This window comes from Pithys albifrons, chromosome 5 (genome assembly GCF_047495875.1).
Source record: "Pithys albifrons albifrons isolate INPA30051 chromosome 5, PitAlb_v1, whole genome shotgun sequence".
NCBI classification, from domain to species: Eukaryota; Metazoa; Chordata; class Aves; order Passeriformes; family Thamnophilidae; genus Pithys; species Pithys albifrons.
In genome coordinates, this window is record NC_092462.1 from 46,698,829 (window position 1) to 46,720,168 (window position 21,340).

At 36.4% G+C, this 21,340-nt stretch overlaps 1 protein-coding gene across 2 annotated transcripts in view; it reads left to right on the forward strand.

Annotated features, from left to right (window-relative positions):
- DLC1 (DLC1 Rho GTPase activating protein) overlaps positions 1–21,340 on the forward strand; it is a 254,667-nt gene that overhangs the window by 115,208 nt on the left and 118,119 nt on the right. The window contains exon 7 of one of the 2 annotated variants that reach the window (XM_071556429.1): positions 8,365–8,398. In XM_071556429.1, coding sequence (XP_071412530.1) covers positions 8,365–8,398 — 34 coding nt within the window. Of the gene's footprint in view, positions 1–8,364; positions 8,399–8,491; positions 8,638–21,340 lie in introns of those variants that run through there. The other variant, XM_071556432.1, reaches the window with a different exon arrangement.

The window sequence follows — 21,340 nt, forward strand, 5'->3', positions numbered from 1 at the left end:
TTATGTTTGGGGGGATAAGAGGAAGCACAGGTTTTGTTATTACCAGAAACTACGTAAGTGTTCCATAACATTGAACTAAAATTTAACTGACACCATGTTCAAGTACAACATCTCCATCCCATTATGTAAAGAGCAATTTAAGTTCCTTTTCTGATGAACTCCCGGGAAATATAAAAAAAAGTTTATTTGATACATTTGCTTTTATTCCAGGTTGAGTCCCTATATGGAAATAAGCTAAGATCTAGCAATTGCTAATTAAAAAAAAATCATAAATATTTTCCACAAAATATATGAGTGATTTGTGGTGTATTTAGTAACCTGCAGCTGCTGCTGGGAAGACCCTAGCATCCCTCTGGAGAAAGAGCTGAATCCTATACTATGGCTGGATTCTACTTAATGACCTGGACAAGCTGCAGACAGGCTGTTGTCTTATCTGTCATGTAAACCAGTTTCATGCAGTCCTGACAGATTTCAGAGGATTGGGAGCTTACCTTGAACTGTGGAAAGTCTGTTATAACACCAGACAGAGCACAAGGCAGTTATCCTGCATTCTTATTTTGTGTTTCCAATCCAACAAGAGTAACATTCTGCCAACTGAATGACAGAGGAGATTATCAGACCACCCCAAGTACAGGCTCTTGACAACTGTCTCATGCAAGGAGAACTGCCAGCCATCCAGCACTCACGAGAAGGGGTCTCTGTGCATGACCTGAGTGGCATAAAGAGGCTCAAACAAACAGAAATATCTAGTCAGAAAAGTAAGTGGGGAGAGGTGTGCAACTGATTGGAGGAGGCAAGCAAGCATACAGCTTTGTACTTCCAGCAGAACAAAATTCATAGTGTTGTCATAACCTTAGCCAGACACATCTGACTGTGACACTGATTTCTTTTTTAAAATGAGATAATTGATACAACTTTTGTGAGGTGAGCCTTCTGCTATACTCATAAGTAAACTGAAAGACCACAAAGAAGAAACACCTTGCTAAATTCCTCTTCTAAAGTTTGTCTGTCCTGAAAGCTCATGATTTTATTTTTAATCTTGCCTCATCCAGATGGAAAAAAAATTAATATAGTGGGGAACTGAGAACTTACTTTAAAAAATTATGAAATTGGGGGGAGGGGAAGGGGGGCTGTGAGTTTTAGCAAGGCCTGTTGCCATAGAACAAAGGGCATGGTGTTATATTGAAAGACAGTCTATTTAGATTAGCTATGAGGAAGAAGTTTTTTACAATGAGGATGGTGAAACAGTGGAACAGGTTGCCTAGAGAGGTGGTGGATGTCCCATCAGGTCCTGGAAACATTCAAGATCAAATTAGAAAGGACTCTGAACAACCCGATCTAAATGATGTTCCTGCTCATTGCAGAGACGTGGGAGAAGATGACCTCTAAAGGTCCCTGCTAACCCAAACTATTCTATGATTGTATTATTGTATAGTGTTTTACATGCACTTTACAGTCATATTTGCACACATAATGTATTTACGGTGAATAAGTTGCAATACAGCAAGAATGCGTGCAAAAAATTTCAACATCACTTTTTAAATGAGATTTTCTGAAATTAAAAATCCCATTCTCTAGGTTGAAAGAAATGCTGAATATATTTCAGGAATGGTCTGATAGGGATTTCCTTTTTTTTTTCTCCTTTTTTATTTCCTTTTTTTCCCTGGTGCCTGCATGATCACATACTAAAAATACAGAGAGTAGCCTGACATTGAGGGGTGTTTGTTGAAATATTTGAAGGGCGTGTGTCTGGTTTTTTCTAAAACATGTGATCGTATCATGTAGAAATTGTTAGTCCAGTTCTTCAATTCTGTGAAGAGTGAGAAATACTGTGAAGTTACAGTGAACCCATCTGGTCAAGCGGGAAAATCCGGTTTAATTGCTCCACTGCCAGAAATGTTAAATCACTTCCTGGGAATGCAATTCCTTTGGAACATATGGAACTCATTGGAAGGTCTCCAGTGAATTCAAAACTGTACTGAAGATGAGAGAATTTCTCATAAGTAACAATCATGTTTTCCCATTGGACAGCATGTAAGCAGCATGTGTAGCTGTATTAGCAAAAAACTAAACAATAGTAGGACTGTTTGAGAACTTGTTGAACAAGACTTGCTTGTGGTTTATTATATTTTAAATTTTCAAGGGATGCTATGTCCATTTAGGATTTTTTTTTCAGCTTTTGAGCCGCAATAGAATGTTCTGACAGAACTTTTAGCTCATTATACATCTTAATTCTGAGAACTGCACTCTGTTTATAAAACAGACATTTAAAAGCATCAAACAAGATGCCATTTTACTTTGTGGATCAAGTGATTAGATTATGGGATAGGGGTTTTTTTGTTTTGTTTTTGTTTATTTGGGGTTTTTTTAAATCAGATACTTTACATGTACAATATATTTTAATAGGAATATTTGCAATTTTTCTGTCAATTAAGAAAATCTAAAGCTTTGACTAAAAATGTGGTATGTGTATGAGTTCTTAAATTGTAAAGAATTAATGGAAAGACTTTCTTGGTTATATACATTATTTTAAGGAAAATATTTTCATAACTTTTATGAGGGATTCAAAATTTATAATTATGCCAGAGTACCATATTCTGAGTCAAGTATTTGTATTATTTGCAGGCTTTGCATTGAGAAAAATACTGATGTTCTTTGGAAAAAAACTATGCCTCCTATTTTATTCTAAATAAAATATTTTGCTTTTATTAATTTGATGCTATTATAAGGGATGCGTGGTTTGAGATTATTTCTGTTTTTTTCACTTAAGTTCACATGAATCTGAGAAAATATTTGGTTCATGAAAAATACTATAATTTTTTCTTATGCAGCTAATCAATAAAACCAAATTGGAGAATTTTGAGATCAAATAGAGCCTAGAAGCAGCATGCCAGCATTGTTGATGAAATCAACAGCCCAGCTGAAGGGAGTCTACACCAAAGCACACAGTGTGAGCAACAAACAGGAGGAGCTGAATGCCAGTGTTCAGCAGGAAAGTTTTGATGTAGTCACCATCATGGAAATGTGGTGGGATGATTCATATGACTAGGGTACTACAGAGGTTGGTTTTAAGTTCTTCAGAAGGGATGGGTGAGGAAGGAGAGGTGGCAGAGTGGCTCTGTACACCAGGGAGTGTTTCGACTGTTTAGAGCTCAAGGATACTGATGATAAGGCTGAGCGTCTATGGGTAAGAATCAAGAAGAGGTTAACAAGGCAAACATCCTTGTGGGACTCTGTTATAGACCACCCAACCAGGATGAAGAGGAAGATGAAATATTATATAGGCAGAGGCTGATGCTTCATGATTGCTAGCCCTTGTTTCTATAGGAAACTTTTAACTTGTCTGATGTCTGATGGAAAATCAACACAGCAGAGAGGAAACAGTCTAGGAGGTTCCTGTACTATGTGGAAGGCAACTTCCTGACACAGATGATAAGCAAACCTACCAAAGGCAGTGCTCTGCTCAACCTTCTGTTTACAAACAGTGAAGGGCTGGTGGGAGATGTGATGGTTGGAGGTTGTCTTGGGCATAGCAACTACAACTTGACAGAGTTTTTGATTGTTAATGAAGTAAGGAAGGGGGTAAACAAAACTTCTGCCTTAGACTTCCAGATGGTAGACTTTGGCTTTTTCAGTACATTGGTTCAGAGAGTCCCTTGGATAACAGCCCTTGAAAACAAAGGGGCCAAGGAAGGCTGGACATACTTTAAGAAGGAAACCTTAAAGGCGCAAGAGCTGTGCCCTGAAAGACAAGCCAGTGGGAAGGAAGACCAGCCTGGCTGAACGTGAAGCTTTCAATTGAACTCAGGGCAGAAAAGAGAGTTTATGGCCTTGGAACAAGGGGCAGACAACTCAGAAAGAGTGCAAGATGTCATTAGGTCATGTAGAGAGAAAATGAGAAAGGTGAAAGCTCAGCTGGAACTCAATCTGGCCACTGCTGTGAAAGATAATAAGAAGTGCTTTTATAAATACATTAACAATAGAAGGAGGGCCAAGGAAAATGTCCGTTCTTTATCAGATGTGGCCGGGGACATTGTCACCAAGGATGAGGAAAAGGCAGAAGTTCTTAATGCCTTCTTTGCCTCAGTCTTTAACAGAAAGATGGGTTGTCCCTAGGGCAAGCAGCTCTGTAAGCAGGTAGACAGCCCATGGCTCAGACAGGTTGATTTAAAAACATCCAGGCCCATACGGTGGTAGTGAATGGTGCTACATTCAGTTGGTGGCCAGTCACTATTGCAGTTCTCCAGGACTCAGTATTGAGGCCACTCCTGTTTAGTATCTTTATTGATGATCTGGATGAGAGGATCAAGTGCATACTAAGTCAGTTTGCAGATGACACTAAGTTGAGCAAGAGGATTGATGTGCTGGACAGTAGGAAGGCTCTGCAGAGTGATGTGGACAGGCTGGATTGATGGGCTGAGACCCACTGAGGTTCAGCATGGCCAAGTGCTGGGTCCTGAACTTGGGTCACAATAATGTCATCCACTGCTACAGGCTGGGGGAAGAGTGGCTGGAAAGTGACCCAGCAGAAAAGTATCTGAGGGTGCTGTTCAGCAGACAGCTAAACATGATCCAGCAGTGTGCCCAGGCGGCCAAGAAGCCCAGTGGCATCCTGGCCTGTATCAAAAGTAGCGTCGCCAGCAGAACCACGGCAGTGATTGACCCCCTGTACTCAGCATTGGTGGGGATGCACCTCAAGTTCTGTTTCCAGTTCTGGGCCCTTCAATACAACAAAGACATTGAGGTGCTGGAGCAGGTCCAGAGAAGGGCAATGGAGCTGGTGAAGGGTCTGGAGGGTAAGTCATATGAGGAGTAATTGAGCAAGCTGTGGTTGTTTATTCTGGAGAAAAGGAGGCTAGAGATCATATCCCTCTCTACAACTACCTGAAAGCAGGTTGTAGCAAGGTGGGGCTTGGCCTCTTCTTCCAAGGAACTAGTGACAGGATCAGGGGAAATGGCTTCAAGCTGTACAAGGGTAGGTTCACACTGGAGATCAGGAAGAAGTTCTTCCCTGAAGGGTGGCTAAGCATTGTGACAGATTCCCAGGGAGGTGGTGGAGTCACTATCTCTGGAAAAGTTCAAGAAAATATGGGACGTGGCAGTTAGTGCCAAAGTCTAGTTGTCAAGATAGCGTATGTTCAAAGTTTGGACTTGATAATCTTGTAGGTCTTTTCCAATCTTAATGATTCTATGAGTCTATGAAATGTAAACATGCTTAGCTGGAAAAAAAAGTGGGCTAAGTTTGATATCAAGAACAAATGTGAGGCAATAAAAATAAATCTCTATATTTACGTAATTCACTCTGGGGAACCTGAAGTAATGAAAAATGGTGTTGACAGGTAATCATCACCCTATGAAGTCCTTCTTATAACCACTCTAAGACAATTTATATACTTTGTGATGCTATCCCTTTGAATATATTTCTTTATCTCAATGAGCTAGTATTATTTATTTTTTCCCATACAGTTGACTTGTTTTTAAAATTTTTACATTTGGTAATCCACATCTGTCTATTATCAGTCTTAATGAATTGCTAGAAGATTATTGTAGGAACGTAGGAAGTACTTTGACCTGTAAACCCCACTCTTCCCTCAAATTTTCTGGAACTTACAGTGCTTATTCATCCTACTTAACAGAAATAGAAATTCTATGACTTTCACACTACGTATTTCCAGTTACAGCTTTTTACCTAGGTTAAATGCACTAAATCTAACAACCTTTAAGGCTGCCATCTAACAAATTCACTAAAATTTATGCTTCATTGTAAATCAACATGTTTTAATGATCAGCAATTGGAAATATTGTGTATTTCCAGGAAAAAAATTGATATGACAAATGGCATTATTAACAATATTTTAAATCCAATATGCCGATATAAAAAAATATACATGTTGATGTGATTGATGATGACAGCTGTTTCAGAAGTGTTCATTCAGGTCGAAGGCACTGCCAGTGACTCACAGTGTCATTATAAACATGATTAAAGTTCATTTAAGTCTGTCCTGAAGCCACCAGAAAATGGTCTTCTCTACTTGCCATTGTCATATCTGCATTGAGTCTTGTAACTGCTTCCCCCTCCTGCTGTTCATCTTGCCTTTGCATTTTAGACTGTACAAAGGCTGTCTCCATCAAACTGTTATCTCTTTTGCATGACACAGCTTATAATTTCAGTGCTGAAACAGTTGGTTGCCACATCTTCAGTCTCAGTGTTGTACTCTAAGCTTTTCTTAAAATTTTCTTTTCCTGTGAATCTGGCTAACAAAACTCAGCATTAAAATGTGGTAACAGCATGTCCCTGTCTTTTCTTCTTTTGTCCTGACTCTCCCATTTGATTTACACTGATATTCTTCCATTCTTTCTTGTACTACTTTCTTTTCCTCTTTGCTTGTTTCTCACTTTCTTCTCTTTACAAATTTCTTCCTTAGACAAATGTTAATCAAAGAATCACAGAATATGCTGAGTTGGAAGAGACCCACAAGGATCCTTGAGTTCAACTCCTGGTCCTGCACAGGACCATCGCATGTGCCTGAGGGCACATGATGACCAAACACTTCTTGAATTCTGTCAGGCTTTGTACTGTGACCACTTCCCCAGGGACCCTGTATCCAGCCTAAACTTCCCCTGACACAGCTTCAGACCGTTCCCTCAGGTCCTGTCACTGGTCACCACAGAGGAGAGATCGATGTCTGTTCCTCCTCTTCCCCTCACAAGAATGTTGTAGACTGCAGTGAGGTCTTCCCTCACTCTCCTCTTCTCCAGACTGAACAGATCAAATGCCTTCAGCAACTCCTCATACGGCTTCCCCTCAAGGCCCTTCACCATCTTACATTGCCCTCCTTTTGATGCTCTCTAATAGCTTAATCCAGGGTTTTCTTTCTTATGTTCTTACTTATCTTTGACTGTGTAACCACTTAGGGCTGGGAAAGAAACAAAAGCTATATACTCACTTTCAAAATTCTATCTTTTTTTATAAAAATCTATACATGATACACCTACCCCTTCTTTGAAACTGCCCTTGAGTCACTCCAATTTTATTGCATCTTTGACATGTTAATTTTCTTCAGCCTATGTAAATTAATGCCTTTGTTGCATTACTGGACCAAAATGGTCCTACTTCTGAACAAATATATGTTTGCAAAATGCAAGAGAAATGCTTTTCAAGCAAGAGCTATTGTTTTGAAAAATATTAGCCTGAGGGTATAATGTTTTTGAATGTCCAGCTCAAACAACAGGTATTTAACTAGTGAGAGTACAGGTGAAACAGAAAGAATCACAAAAGCTATGTATTAATATTTATCATCTAGGACATGTTCTAGCTGAAATTTTGTACAAAATACCATCCTGGAAGTGCTGTAATATACTATTTTATAAAGCTGGACGAATCAAATCCTGAAATTCAATTTTCAAAGTCTGCTTTGAGAATTCTATAGCAAGTCTTAAGCTCATTATTTCTGTCCATCACTCTCCTCTTTCTTTTTCTGTGAATCTGCAGCAGGAAAATCTGCTGAATAAAGGCTAGACCAACATAAGTGAAATGGATGTAAAATTGATACCTCAATGCACATGGCAATTCTGCATACATTGCATTCCAATTCCATTTTTCATTCAGCCTTTCTTTTATCATACATGCACATTTTTAAATTTTTATATGTGTGCCATATAATTCCATTTTACTATTCATTCAATCTATAACCTTCAGGTTTTTTAGGAAAAACCCACTCAGAAAGTCTACATTAGTCTGAAATAAAAGCATACTATGAAAAGTTTTTACATCCATTACAAAAAAAAAAACCTCACAATTTGTCAAGTCCAGAAAAAATTACAACTGTTATGAAACCACTTCTATTACTTGTTACTGAAAAATTATATAAAAAGTAAGGATATACTATAGATATATTATATCATAACATATATTTGAGCCTAAGTCCTAATTATATGGAGTCAATGGCAGTATTCTATTCCAGTTCTGCAGAAAAAAGATTTGGCATTTCAGTCTCATCTTCAGCCATATGGATTTTGTATTCACTCCCTCAGAATTATTAAGTAATTTCCCAGTGGAGTTTTGTGGGCATGTATTCTAAGATTATTATTTCAAAATGCAATCATAGGAATATCTTATTAACTCGATCTCCTCCCTTCTGTCCTAGACCTTTTTAACTGTAATTAGTTTCATAATAGATTATAATACACTCAAATGGAAACTGTATGTTTCTCTCCAGAGTGCTTAACACAGTGAAACCTGAGTTCTTTCCAGATCTTCTGGACACTCACAAAATTTACCTTAAGATTTTTTGATTTTTCCCTAATGTTATTGGTTTTTTAATAGTGGTATCTTTTCCTTTTTCCTTTTTTTTTTCTTTTCAGGCTATGCCAGTTATTTCAGAGAAGGAGAAGGCTGGTGAGTCAATATTTGCTCATTTTCTCATTTCCTTGTTGTGCATGGCTTTGGAATACAGTGTTACTTAACTAAGTGATAAAAGACAGGCTTCAGCTGTGGGGTTTCTAATATTTAGAATTACAGATCTGACAAATGTCTGTTCCTTGATTCCTGAATAAGGTATTTTCTCTTTCTGAAAAGCAGTCTGGCTTTCTGTGTGAGACTAATAAAGATGTTTGAAACTGTCCTACAGCTATAAAGTAAGTAGTTGAATTGCAGCTGCTCCATACATGTCTTACTGTTATAACTGACTTGTTATTGGTGTTAACATCTATTATGATTTATTAGATATTTCAATTTACCAACATGGATGCAAATGGTTTGCTCAAGTCAGTGGAATTTGATGACTTTGTGTGAATTTTATTGCTTGTCTTTAAATATGGCAGGAAATTTTGGTTGCCTGGCATATATCACTGGAGATAATAACATTTGTTTGGGCTAAGTATTTCCAGAATATTGAAATACTATTTTCTGTTCTTTTCTGTTATATGTATTATCTGAACACTATATATACTTTGGTGTTGGTACGTGAAATCCGTTAGTGGTTACTTGCTAGGCACTGTCAAATGGGTGTGTTCTTGTGAGAAACACTAGGGAACGCTCCACTCTTAGGACTATAGTTCTCCAAAATCTCTGTGGTTTCTTGTCATCTATTTTAATTGACACTTTGCTACTGTATGTTGAACATAGCTTGAAAAATACCTCAGAATAACCAAATGACACCTGGCATTCAGATTTAAGTCTGATTTTTGTTGGTGATGGCTTCTTTTCTTTTGCTTATTATGGTAGAGGAATGGCTGACAAGATGTTGGAGAGAAAACCAAAATTCTAATCAGTATTGTAAAAGCTGTGGAGTTGTCTGCTCAGGGTGTCGCTATTTTAGTTGTTGAAGTTCAGAAATAATTCCCAGACTATGATACATTTAATAAGATTTGTGTTTATCAAATTTGCAGGTGGCATTATTTGGTATTTCTTTTTCTGAGGCAGCCCCTATTTGGTCACATCTTTTAAATTATTTCCAAACATACAAACTGATTATAACTGGCTTTACTATTTGCAGCTAATTTCAATAAGTTTGTCAAGCATAAGTGCAACATCATAAGTTTTTGTACTTTTTTTTAATTGCATACAATAATATATTAAAAACTATTTGAAAGTCTTTAAAAAGTCTTCAGGGCATAGACTTGAAATGACCCCAGTTTTAAAGCAGAGGAATAGAGCTGCAAAAAATATTTTCTACAGATAACGGCCTGTAAAATCAGAAATGAAATGCAAAGCTCTATGCTTACATCTTCAGTGTCAAAACTACCTATCATGTTAGTGTTGATGATAAATGGGGGGTTGACATACACCTGTACATATGTATATAAATATCTCTCTCTTTCTGCTCAGATTTCAGTGTTACGTTTTTGTTGGGAGTTCTTGGGGGTTGTTTTTTTTTGTGGACAGCATTATATTTAGTGTTATAAGTATTAGGTGGAACTTTATGCCACATGAAGTCAGTTTGCTGACATTTCCATGCACACGAGAACAAACTAGATTGAGAATGAAAATTTTGTTGCCTTTTAATCAGGGCTATTAACTGAAGTCACTTGGTTCTAAGCGTAGTAAGTTCTATTTTTGTCCAATGCAGTTGCATCTTGTTTCAGACATCCAGGTCTTTGCAATTTAACTTGCCCTCATTTGATCATCACTGTTTACATTTCACGAGATAAATGACATTACCTAAGAGTCATGAATGACAAAGCTCTAAGTAAGGTGTGAAAGTCTTCAAAAATAATATATCTGCTGTAAGAGAACAAAACAAATACTGATTTTCATATTCATTTGGAAATACCAGCAATCTAACTCATTCTAGTTATATTATTATGTACAAACTAAGATATAGTACAAAATATTACAGAACAAAAAGGAGTTGTTAATTTTCTTACTGGCAAGGCTAATAACATAAGGGTTAAAGAGATTGGATAGCATTGTATTAAAATTGGATAAAAATGCTCTCAAAATTTCGAGTCAAACATATTTCATTTTGAGAGGACTTTCTTGTAGGTCCCTCTTTTCTATTTACTACTTTGTTCCATCTGCAACTGGAATAAGAAATACAAGAAAGTAGAAAAGCTATTATTCCAGTGTTTCTGGTTTAGAAATTTTATATACAAAGATAAAACCTTGTTTTTACAATATTTTCTATTCTGTAGACTCCATATACTTTGATACTTTCAAGTGCTTTTTCTATACACAACTAAATATTTAGATTATTGAATAGACCAAGCTGCTTAAGCAGCCTAGAAGTTCACACATTACTGATTATGTTTTTAGCAGTTGTTAATCCTTGAAATTAAGTATTTTCTCAGTTTTATGTATTTTCCAACATGCAGTAAATTTTGACATGAAATTCAAACTTTCAGATGGAATACTTAAAAAAAAAAAACAGAGAAAAACCCCCACACATACTATGTTTAGATTTGGAGCAAAGCCAAACATAATCTGAAAACATTGCTGCTTTTGTTAATTAATAACCCAAGAGTTGCCTAACCAGTTAATTTTTTTAGCAGTGGAGAGTGCAGTAAACATGAAATTGCAGAGTTCCTTTGGCAAAAATCTATAAATGATCAGTATATTGAGCAGAACATCAGTCATGCCTAAATATGTACACTATTGTTTCCACTTGTGTGAATTAGGGCATTGCAAATGAGGTACTGTGGCATCAGCTATTTCTGAGTAATGCATTTTTAAGAAGTTGACAATATTGTTGACATTTCTGGCAAGGCTGACAAAAATAAATCTTTCAAAATAACACTTCGAGGTAGAAGTTAAGATCAAGCAATATGCACAGTCAGGGAAAATGATGGCTTAAGCCAAGAGATGACTCAGGATTAGTACTGCTGGCACATAAATCAAGAATGCAGGCCAGAAACCAGATTCAAAAAACTATTTTTTCTGATTCATCTGTTTTTCTTTTGAGTAATTTATGTATTTGCATGCCTTTACTTACCTTGCTGACCGTTGTGATTTTTATTCTCATGTTCTGTCCACAAACTCTAAATAAATTTGTGGGACGGAGTTCATCACAGCTGTCAATAATGGAGGTGTCTGTGTCAGGGTTAATGGCGTTGACTTCATTTAGTACTCAGCATCTGAATGTTTGGTTCACATAGCAATATGTCAGCATCTGTTTTATTGATGTGAATCACAGATGAGACTTGATGAATGGTATTGGTTAACTTTCCACTAACTGTAAAGTCAAGATGGCTCCTCACAGAGGTACCGATAGTCAAGACAATGAACCCATTGCGAGCTTCCTAATTCAGGACTTACTTCTGTTTCTGGAGCAGTCTTCCAAAAACAAAGGTGGAATGACTGTAAATCAATATTAAAGTTATTAACTGAATCTGTTTGTGTATCAGCTTCATGATTTCCTAGTGTATCCTCAAATATTTGTAGAGAGTAGTGAACTCTGTTTGTCACTGAGAAACATTGCTATAACAGAGCCAGCAGGAAAGGGAGAGTGAATATCCACATCTGGTCACAGACTAGCATAGCTCATTTCTCTTGAGGTGACAAAACTATGTGCTATCACATAAACAGGAGAGTAGGTTTAGTCTAGCCCTAAACAAATATTAAATAAATATTAACACCATTAGTTCATAATATTCGCCATGATAATAAATAATTTTTTCCTGTGCATGAAGCAACTGCCCTGTGCTATTTTTTGTTGAGCACACATTTAGAATAGTTGCTACTCTAAAAATAAAAAAGGATCTTTTAACTGAGAATAGCAAGGGAACACGCTTTTGAGTTTTCATGACTCTACAAAAATATTACCTCTTTCTTAAAAATATACTGTGGAAAATGTGCACAGCCTCTTTTGGTAAATCTCAGTGTTCTCTCTAACTAGTAGGTTAGAGTGGTCTACTCCAGCCCAAATAAAAGTGTCAGACTTGGATATATGGGAGAATAAATTTGATAGCCCATTTCTAATCTGTGTTCTGATTATTGGCAAGCCAACAAGAGGATAAAACATTAGGGGCAGTCAAAGACAGCAGTGTCATTGCATCTCTAGCCAGCATACTGGGTTTGAAAGCTCTTCACTGTTAGTATTACAATATGGGCCTAACAGTGAACAGGCTTGTTGGTTTTTTTTTTTTTTTTTATTTTTCTGCATCTAATCTAGATTTCTGGTGAAGATACTGTTTAATAAAGTATAGGCTTTACTGTCCTTTGGTGTGATTTTCCTGGTTGCCTTTTGATTCAGAAGGAAGACAAATACGCACAAGATTAAAGCGACCTTAATGACAAGTTTTCCTCTCATAGACTCTAATTATTAGTGTCACGCAGCAGAGGACACTTGGTGCTCAACCCCATGATAAGCTGCAGAACAGGAGGTGATGGAGTGATGACAAGGTGGGCCGGGCCTGTCTGTGAGAATTCACAGCAGGAGAACCTGGAAAATCCAGTAACGACAGGTTCACTGTCATATAACAAGGCACATAAAAGACCAAGTGCTTGGCACACTAGGTAGTGGTCTTTTTATTTCACTTAATTTAACTGCACCTCTAATCAAGAAGGAAAACAGAAAATCTCCACTAGATTTTAAAAACATGTTCTAGATCCAGAGAAATCAATTTTTTTATGAACAATATTCACTGGATGCTCTGTTTTCATAAAATCATTAAGGGTTCATCCATATGCAACTTATTTTGAACCTAGAGCAAAGATTAAAAAAATCAGTTTGACTAGCTACAGGATATCAGTTTCCACATAAACTAGAGAGAAATACAAATTAATTGGCACAGTTACCAGTTTTATGGCTGCTTTACTGTAACTCTAGCCAGTAATCTAGAATAAATAGGGCAAAATAAATTATTGATTTTTCCATTTTGCAAGTGTTTATCTGGTTTTAGTAGAACAGTCTTACTAGTGCTTTTGTGAGACCTTAGTATGAAGTACCAGTTTGTAGTTAGGTAATCTTTCTTTTATTGTTGATGTTGCAACAGTTATAAAATTTGTTTTAGGTGTTTGCTTTCTAAATAAAAATGTCAGGTGAGCACTCAGACTTCAACCTCTCATACTGAAAAACAGTTACAGACTCTCTGCCAGAATATACATGGATGGCTGCCAAACATTAATAGATGCTAATAAATATATTTTAATTCCACTGCCATATATTTAATTACTAGAAAAAATTATTATTCCAATAGATACTGAAAGTTGACCTTTTATGCTAAGATTCCCAATGATCTTTAGTTGTTTGGTTTCCTCTGTTTTTTTCTAAATCCAGTAAAACAGCTGATGTCAGGATTTTTGGTATTTGATTTTTAGTAGCTTATTAACTGCACACTAGTGTAGTTGTTCTGCCGAATAAATTACTTCACTTTTAAATGCCACACCATATTCACCATATGCATGTGGATATAAACACATAAACTTTAAAATGCACGTAGCACCACGTGAAGCCAAATTCTCATTAATCTTAAGGTGCTATGTCCATTTTCTTTAAGTTTTGGAGGAAACAGTAGGTGCTAGGACTGCATCTTTCCCATGAAAATCCACTTACAGCCATGCTCAATGCACTAGAAGCAGGATGACACCCAAAATTCCTCATAGTTTTCTGTTTATTACTTTCTTGAGTCTTAAAAAGTGAAGGGCAGGGCCAGGTAGTGTGAACGTGCTTTGAGGGGAGCCAGCTGTCAAGGGGGCTATATGCCATTAGAGAAGAAAAAAACCACTCAGGTGCATACCTGGACAGTAAAACAGGTGTTTTGTGGAAGACTAAAACAAATTCCATTAAAAAATTGTATAATAGTAAAGCACACCTGAAGTATCGTGATACTTGGAAAGTAACAGAACCTGCTGTGCATAAAATTTCTTAGCTAGTTTCTGCATTCTTACTCCATCTCCATTAGAATGGGCCATCAGTATGGACTTGTTCTTATACTTTTTTGAAAGAGCTTCTTAAATCAAAATATGCTGGTTTTATCTTCAAAGACTTTTAATTTTGTTCATTTCTTTAATGTAGTCTCATTTATTCTGATCTTTAAAATGCATATATACAGAAGCTTAACCGAATTATTTTAGGCAAATAACAAGGGCAGACAGTTCTTTTTACATTGCATTGGTCCATATCATACACTTTAATGCTTTTTTAGTTATGATTTCTAGATTCTTTCATGAAGGTGTTGGTTGTGGAAACAACTTTAAATATTTCCTTGACAAATACTCAAATGTCATTTTTTGTTTTAAAGGAAACAAGCCATGCCCCTATGCTTTATGTACCTGCAGGAAACAAAAAAATTTTGATTTCTCTGTTGTTTTAATGTCTTTTCTTATGTAATAAAATTACCTTATTCAAATCAAGATATTTCCCTGATAGGAATAAAGCTTTATATAATGCCAGCTGAGGGATTACTGCTGCCAGCCATCATCCTAAATCTTTTAGCTGTCCGTTTTCTGTCCAATCCAATGTGTTTTAAGGCATTATGTGCTTTCCTTGTGAAGGCAAGTTTTCTTTTAACACAGAAATTTTGTGATTATTAGAAAAAAAAACAAGCAATAGAATTGAATTATTTTAAACATATATGACATTAATAAAATAAGTTTCATCACAGATTGATAAATTGTAAGAATGTGTCTCATAACAGACTTCATCACCTATTAGTAAAAAAGCAGTTAAAAAATAACTAACTCTCTTCAAGGATACCTTTGGAGGTCCTTTCTCCAACCTTCTGTTCAAGCAGGCCAACCTAGAGTTCAGACAAGTTTGCCCAGGGTTTTATCCAGTCCAGGCTTGGAAACTTCCAAGAATGGAGTCTGTGCAACCTCTGTAGGCTACCTGCTCCACTGCTGTACTCTCTCCATGGAGGAGTCAGTTTCTCCTACAGTCTGATCCTTTTTGGTTTCAATTCATGCCTACTGTCTCTTGTCATCCTCACATGTAAAGTGCAAAGAGCCCAGCACCATCTTCTTGTTGCCCTACTGTGAAGCCCTGGGGAGCTGCTGGTAGGATCCCAAAAGCCATCTCTGCAGCCTAAACTAGTCCTGCAGCCTCAACTCAAGTGATCAAGACCCTGGTCAGCCTGGTGGCCCTCCCTTACATTTGTTCCCTTTTACCAGTGTCTTTGTTGTATTGGGAGGACCCTGAAACTGGACTCACTGTTGCAGATGTGGTCTCACAATCACTGCCTAGAGAGGGATAATCCCTTCCCTGCATCTACAGGTCATGCTTTTATTGATACATCCCAGTCTGTTGCCAGCTCTCTTTACTGCCAGGGCACGCTGCTGGCTTATGCACAGCTTGCTGTCTGCCAAGACTCCAGGGCCTTTTCCATAGAGTTGCTCTCCAGCCAGTTTTTTATCCTTTATTTATCCATCTTTCCAGACTATAAAATTCCAAGTTGCAAACAAAAATATTGTAGGAATCATGCTTTTTGTTGTCAAAGCAGAAAATACATCAAGAGACTTAAGAACTTATTCCTTTCAGCCAATTCCATTTTGTATTACATTATAAATAATTATAATATGCTCAGACTTTAAACCACCATCATACAGACTGTAAACTGGTACTCAGTATACTCTGGATAGTGTCATATAATTGATCTTAATCAAGTTGTTTTTCAATATAAATTTAGTTATCAGTTACACAGTGATTTGGTAGCGTTTATATTATCAACCCCAAATTGTGCTCTCTTATTAAATCGGACATCAGAAACATTCTAAAAGAGGTAGTCCCTGACCAAAAATGACTTTTAAATCAAAGCAAACACGATCAAGTTGTTCTTCCTTTCCTTTTTGGCTATAGCAAGAATTACAGAGAATGGTGATAAGCAATTAATCAAATTATTTCTAGACCAATTTTGTTCAGACTGATTTCATGGTAAAAACTTGTTTTGATTCAAATAAAATATAAAACTAGTTCACTTCCTCTTAATTGATACTGACATGAAATCATTAGGCCACAGTTTCCAAAGCAGTAATGTGACTTTTGATTTGGAAATCAGGTGATGGTCTTTATTTTCCAGTGTCCAGAAACAGAGTCAGCTTCTGAGAAGCTGAGGTGTCTGGAGCCAAATTTTAAAATTAACTTTTGGCTACATTTTCATAGTTATTTAGGTACCTGAAGAAGAAAAACAAGCTCTCTGTTGTGATACCTGCTAATCGTGCACCAATTCGCAGTCAAAGTTACTTTAAGGCAGTAAAACTTGCACATGGCACAAAATTGTGATGATTCTTAGTAATTTCTGAAAAATTTAATACAGTTTTCTTTACTTCTTTGCATTGCTAGACAACTTTCAAAACGTCTGTAAGATAATGTGTTCCTGTGATCATATTTGAAAATAGAACTTGAACTGCTAAGTTGTTTCAGAGTTGTTGAAGATGGACCAAAAAATCCAAACAATTTTAAACCATTAATATGAGGAGCTTGGAGTACTTAAAAAAATGTGTCAAAATAACTTTTTTTCTTTCTGCATCTGTTAAAACAGAAGAGTAAGAAATGGTTTCATTCTCAGATTACCTGGGACATGAGCTTCATTCCACAAAGGCAGCACTGAGGGTTTTGCTATTTATATATTTGAGGTACTTACATACACACTTTAAAATCCTGTCTCACTAGAATACAAAGTTGCTTTTCACAAATCCTTAGGAAAAAGAGAAAAGTCTTTGATGAGAAGATATGATTATTTACATTCCTCTAGAGACATGCTGAAAACTCAGGTGAAAAACACCCAAAAGCACACTTTGGACTAGACACACCTGGAGGCAAAGTGTCTTCCTGATGTGGAACCATCCTTGGCAGCACAATGATAGGGCTGGACTGAAACTGCAGTGTCATAAGTTGCTTAGTCTGAATTTGTTTTATCTTGTAGAGTTGTTGGCCTGTGATCTGAATGTCATCTGCTATAGCAAATGACGTTTGAGAGAAATGCAGTTTCTGGCTGTAGTGTGTTCAGCCTGAGCAACTAGACATTTTATTGTCTATAAACTCAAAGATATCAACTATACTGACAAAAAGTGTTTTTCATTATCTTGGAGATTTTTAAATAGTTTTGGTATGTAGTCATCATGTTTAGCCATTGTCTCAAATCTCTGCAAACACTCTTGAAAAGTTAGATTGCTTTTGCACATATCAGGAAATGGCAATCAAATCAAATGCTGATTTTCTAGCATATGGTAGATGCCACTGGTCTTTAACATGTACCAATGTATGATTCTTATATGTAAAGTCAGTCTCTTGCCTCATGCAATTGCTTTATTACCATTGTCAATCTACCTTTGTGACAATTTTGAAAATTAGTGAATTTCCCCTTTACGACATTTTAGGAATGAATCAGGTAGCTGCATGAAATTGCTGCTTAATTTATAAGTATTACAAACAAAGAAGTAACTGAAACCCAAGTTTATTGTTAGACACAACCGCTAGATGCTCTGCAAAGTATAACTCTGCAAGAAGTTACTCCTGCAAGTACTTATTCTAGTCACATGAGTTTGGACCAAGATTAGTATTAGGAGCTTGCTAAACCCAAGTCTGAAATGATTTCTCTGAAAGTTTCTCTTTGTGAATATGTTTTTTAGTTCAATGGGTAGTTCATTAATTTAAATCCCAGCCTACTGCGGATTCAATTGCACCTGCTGTATTTTAACCTAAAAGAAAAGGAAATATTTGGCAACCAATTTTAGAGTGGTAGCCAGGTACATCATTTCTCAGTAGCTGCCTGTAAGCAGAACCAAAAGGCAAAGAGGAAAATAACCAGGGATTTTAATGCATATCAAAATAGTGGCCTGAAATTAGAGAAGAGCAGCAGAAATATCTGTTAAAAGGCAAGGGAAAAAAAACCAAGCTAAATACAGCTTCCTCCAGGCAGGTGTCTAATTTGCGTCATCCTGAAAACAATGTGTCTTCTTACTGCAAGGAAGAAAAAGACTTTTGTCAAGAATTTATCTATCAATTGATTTATATAGAATACTCTACAGAACAAAACCCATGCCTACACTAGAAAGATTTTGTTCTTGTAGTTACCAAGCTCTCAAAACAGAGATGCAACTCCAGAATGCGTGGGGAATCCCAAGGCTTTGTTTTGGTGATATGGGTCACACTAATTCTTGGAATGGAATAACATTTTTTGTGCCAGCACAAATGTGTCTTCAGCAGAGCTTTATTGCACATTCATAACTGATATACTTTGAAATGTGTATTGGGTTAATCAATTTTATCGGGTATAATTTCATTATTGTTGGAGCATTTGTGGCTGGAAAATTATCATAAAGTTGTAAGAGTGTATGCAGTTTTTCTAAAAATTCTTTACCCTTTTAGAAAAAAATCTCAGACAGATTATCCTTAGAACTTAAGTCTGAGCCTGTGTTTCAAACAATGGATCCACCCTACCATTTGTGGGAAAAACTAGTAACAGAGAAATAGATTAGTATAACCCTTTCCTCAGTAATAATAGTCTTACCACTGATTTTTGTGGGACTAACCCAAACTATAATCCCCAAATACCAAATCAAAACTTGCCCACAATGTTAAATTGGTAATGCAACATGACATTATCTAAATATTGAATTAAATTTTAAAGTGTCAAAAATGGTATTTTGTAGTAAAAATGGATTGAATATTCAGTCCTAATATGTACACTGAATATATTTTTATTACATGAGTGTTTTTCTGTGTTGTACGAGGAATGGTTTTCTGACAGAAAACAGTACCAACTATCCGTCATCAAATTAAGAATACTATGTAACTTATACAGCAACAGCAATAGTTGCTGCTACATGTTAGGAAACTTTCTAGTAATAGAGGGATCTTGAAATTTTCAGAAACCAGTTAATGGTCAGAATACACTAAGTCAATGCAACTCTTCAGCTGAATAGAGAGCAAATAAAAAAAGTGTGAGCATATTTCGTAAGAATATAAAACCACAAACATAATCAAAGAACATTAGATAGAGAGAGATATGTTACAGTTGTAATCAAAACTTGGTATCATTTTGCTTTTAATGAGGAAGTGAACATTGGAAAACTAACCAAGAAAGATTCCAGTCCAAGAAGTTGCTACATATATTAACTTTTGCAGTACATTTCAAAAGCATTTCCGGAGAAACAATGTATGCCACATTAGACAAACGAAGAGAAATAAGAAACAGACATCTTTTCATAAAGCAAATCTAGATAAAAATCTTCAGCAAGTAAATTGTATTTATTTATATTAAAAGACTGAGAGATAAGATATGAGCCTTACTGTTTTTTGGTTTTTTTTGACTCAAAATAATCATTATAGCTTAAGTAAGTTAAGCTAACTCTACTGATCTATAGAAAGAATTCCACATCTGGAAAATCTTTGCTGCGTCTGTGTTAGGGTTTCATGCTTTTTGGTGCTTTGTTCAAAAGTTCCCATGACTCTAACTTAAACCTCTCCCTTATTTTCTTAAGTGCATACCAGTTCAGCTAAAGATGTAGTGATCATTTCATTTCCTGAGAGAAGTTATTTAAGCTCCCTTACCTGTTTTCCTTAAACAAAGAAAAATAAATCCTTAAAGATAAAACAACTTAAAAAAAAAAAAAGAAAAAAATCTTGCATCTTGAAGCATGCTGCAGTAAGGACAACTGTTTTAATAGATTGAAGTGAGAACAAGAATTGTAATTGTCAAAGATAACAGAGTGGTAAATATGTTGCTATTGCAGACATCCAGCTGTGTTTAGCAAGTAAAAGCAAGTACAACACGTCTAGGTGACATGCACTCCAGCACAAAAATTCCCTCTCTGCCATGTACAATTCACAAGCAGCACTGCTTACAATCTGAATTGCGCTGGCCAAACCCACACAGTGCAGAAAAACAAAAGAGAATTGGCTTCTGTATTTCCTTCGGGTTGTTTCCTACATAGTGCTACACAATTGCATATAAGTGGTGTTTCCATTTAGAAATCCAGGAGATAGATTTAGAAATGGAATGATGAGAAAACCAAACTACCACAATCAAAGTACTTCCAAACCTGGGTTTTTTTGCTCTTAAAGGAGCTGAGTCACATAGGTTTGTTTCTTTTGTATTGTCAGAGGAAGGTAAAGGCTAAATAACAAGGAAATTTGGTGTGCACATGTCCAACAGTCGCTGAGGATAGAACACCTATTTCAAGAACAGTCACTCAGAAGCATCTGAATAAGTAAGTTAAACAGGACAAGGACTTGAGTAGTTGCATAGAGTTATCCCAGTTCTTTATTTTCATGCTTCCTCCTGTAGCTTTGACCCATATCATCTGGCACTTTTCTAGAAAAGACCCACAAATGCTTGAAAGATAACAAGGGCCAGGAACTGTTTGAAGCTGACAGTAGTAAGAGACTCACTCTTAATGTCATTGAGTGCTCTTGATCAAAAAGATCAGACAGATTAATTCATTCTGACATCCTTTATCTACCTCAGGCTTCTCCAGGCTTAGTCCTTGCTTAGAGGATTCAAATAGAAATTTATAAGCCAATCATTCTCTCAGTGGAAAGGTCTTTAGAGTCTTACTTCCCAGTTAAGACTTGGGAAGGGCAATACCTCTTGTAATACAAGGAAAACACACCTCAGTGAGATTTGAGCATAAGGATTTGCACAACTGTTTTCACTTACCTCTTCTCTCTGCTTTCACTCCTTCTGACAAACTATCTTCAAGGTTTTATATTTCAACTTTTATTGCAAAGTCACAGGCAAATGGATCTAGTGACTGTACTTCTGCATTTCAATTGTTTAGCTATCATGTAACAGTAATTAGTTCAAGAGGGAAAAAAGTTAAAAACAGTAAGCCGGAAAATTGACTGTACTGCTGTTTTGTTCTGTGTACCTGGAAGTGAGGCATAAATGACTTTCAGCTGCTTCCTTAAATAGCAGGGCAAGATAATTCCTGGCACAACTGTAGAGAAGAGGTGTAGGC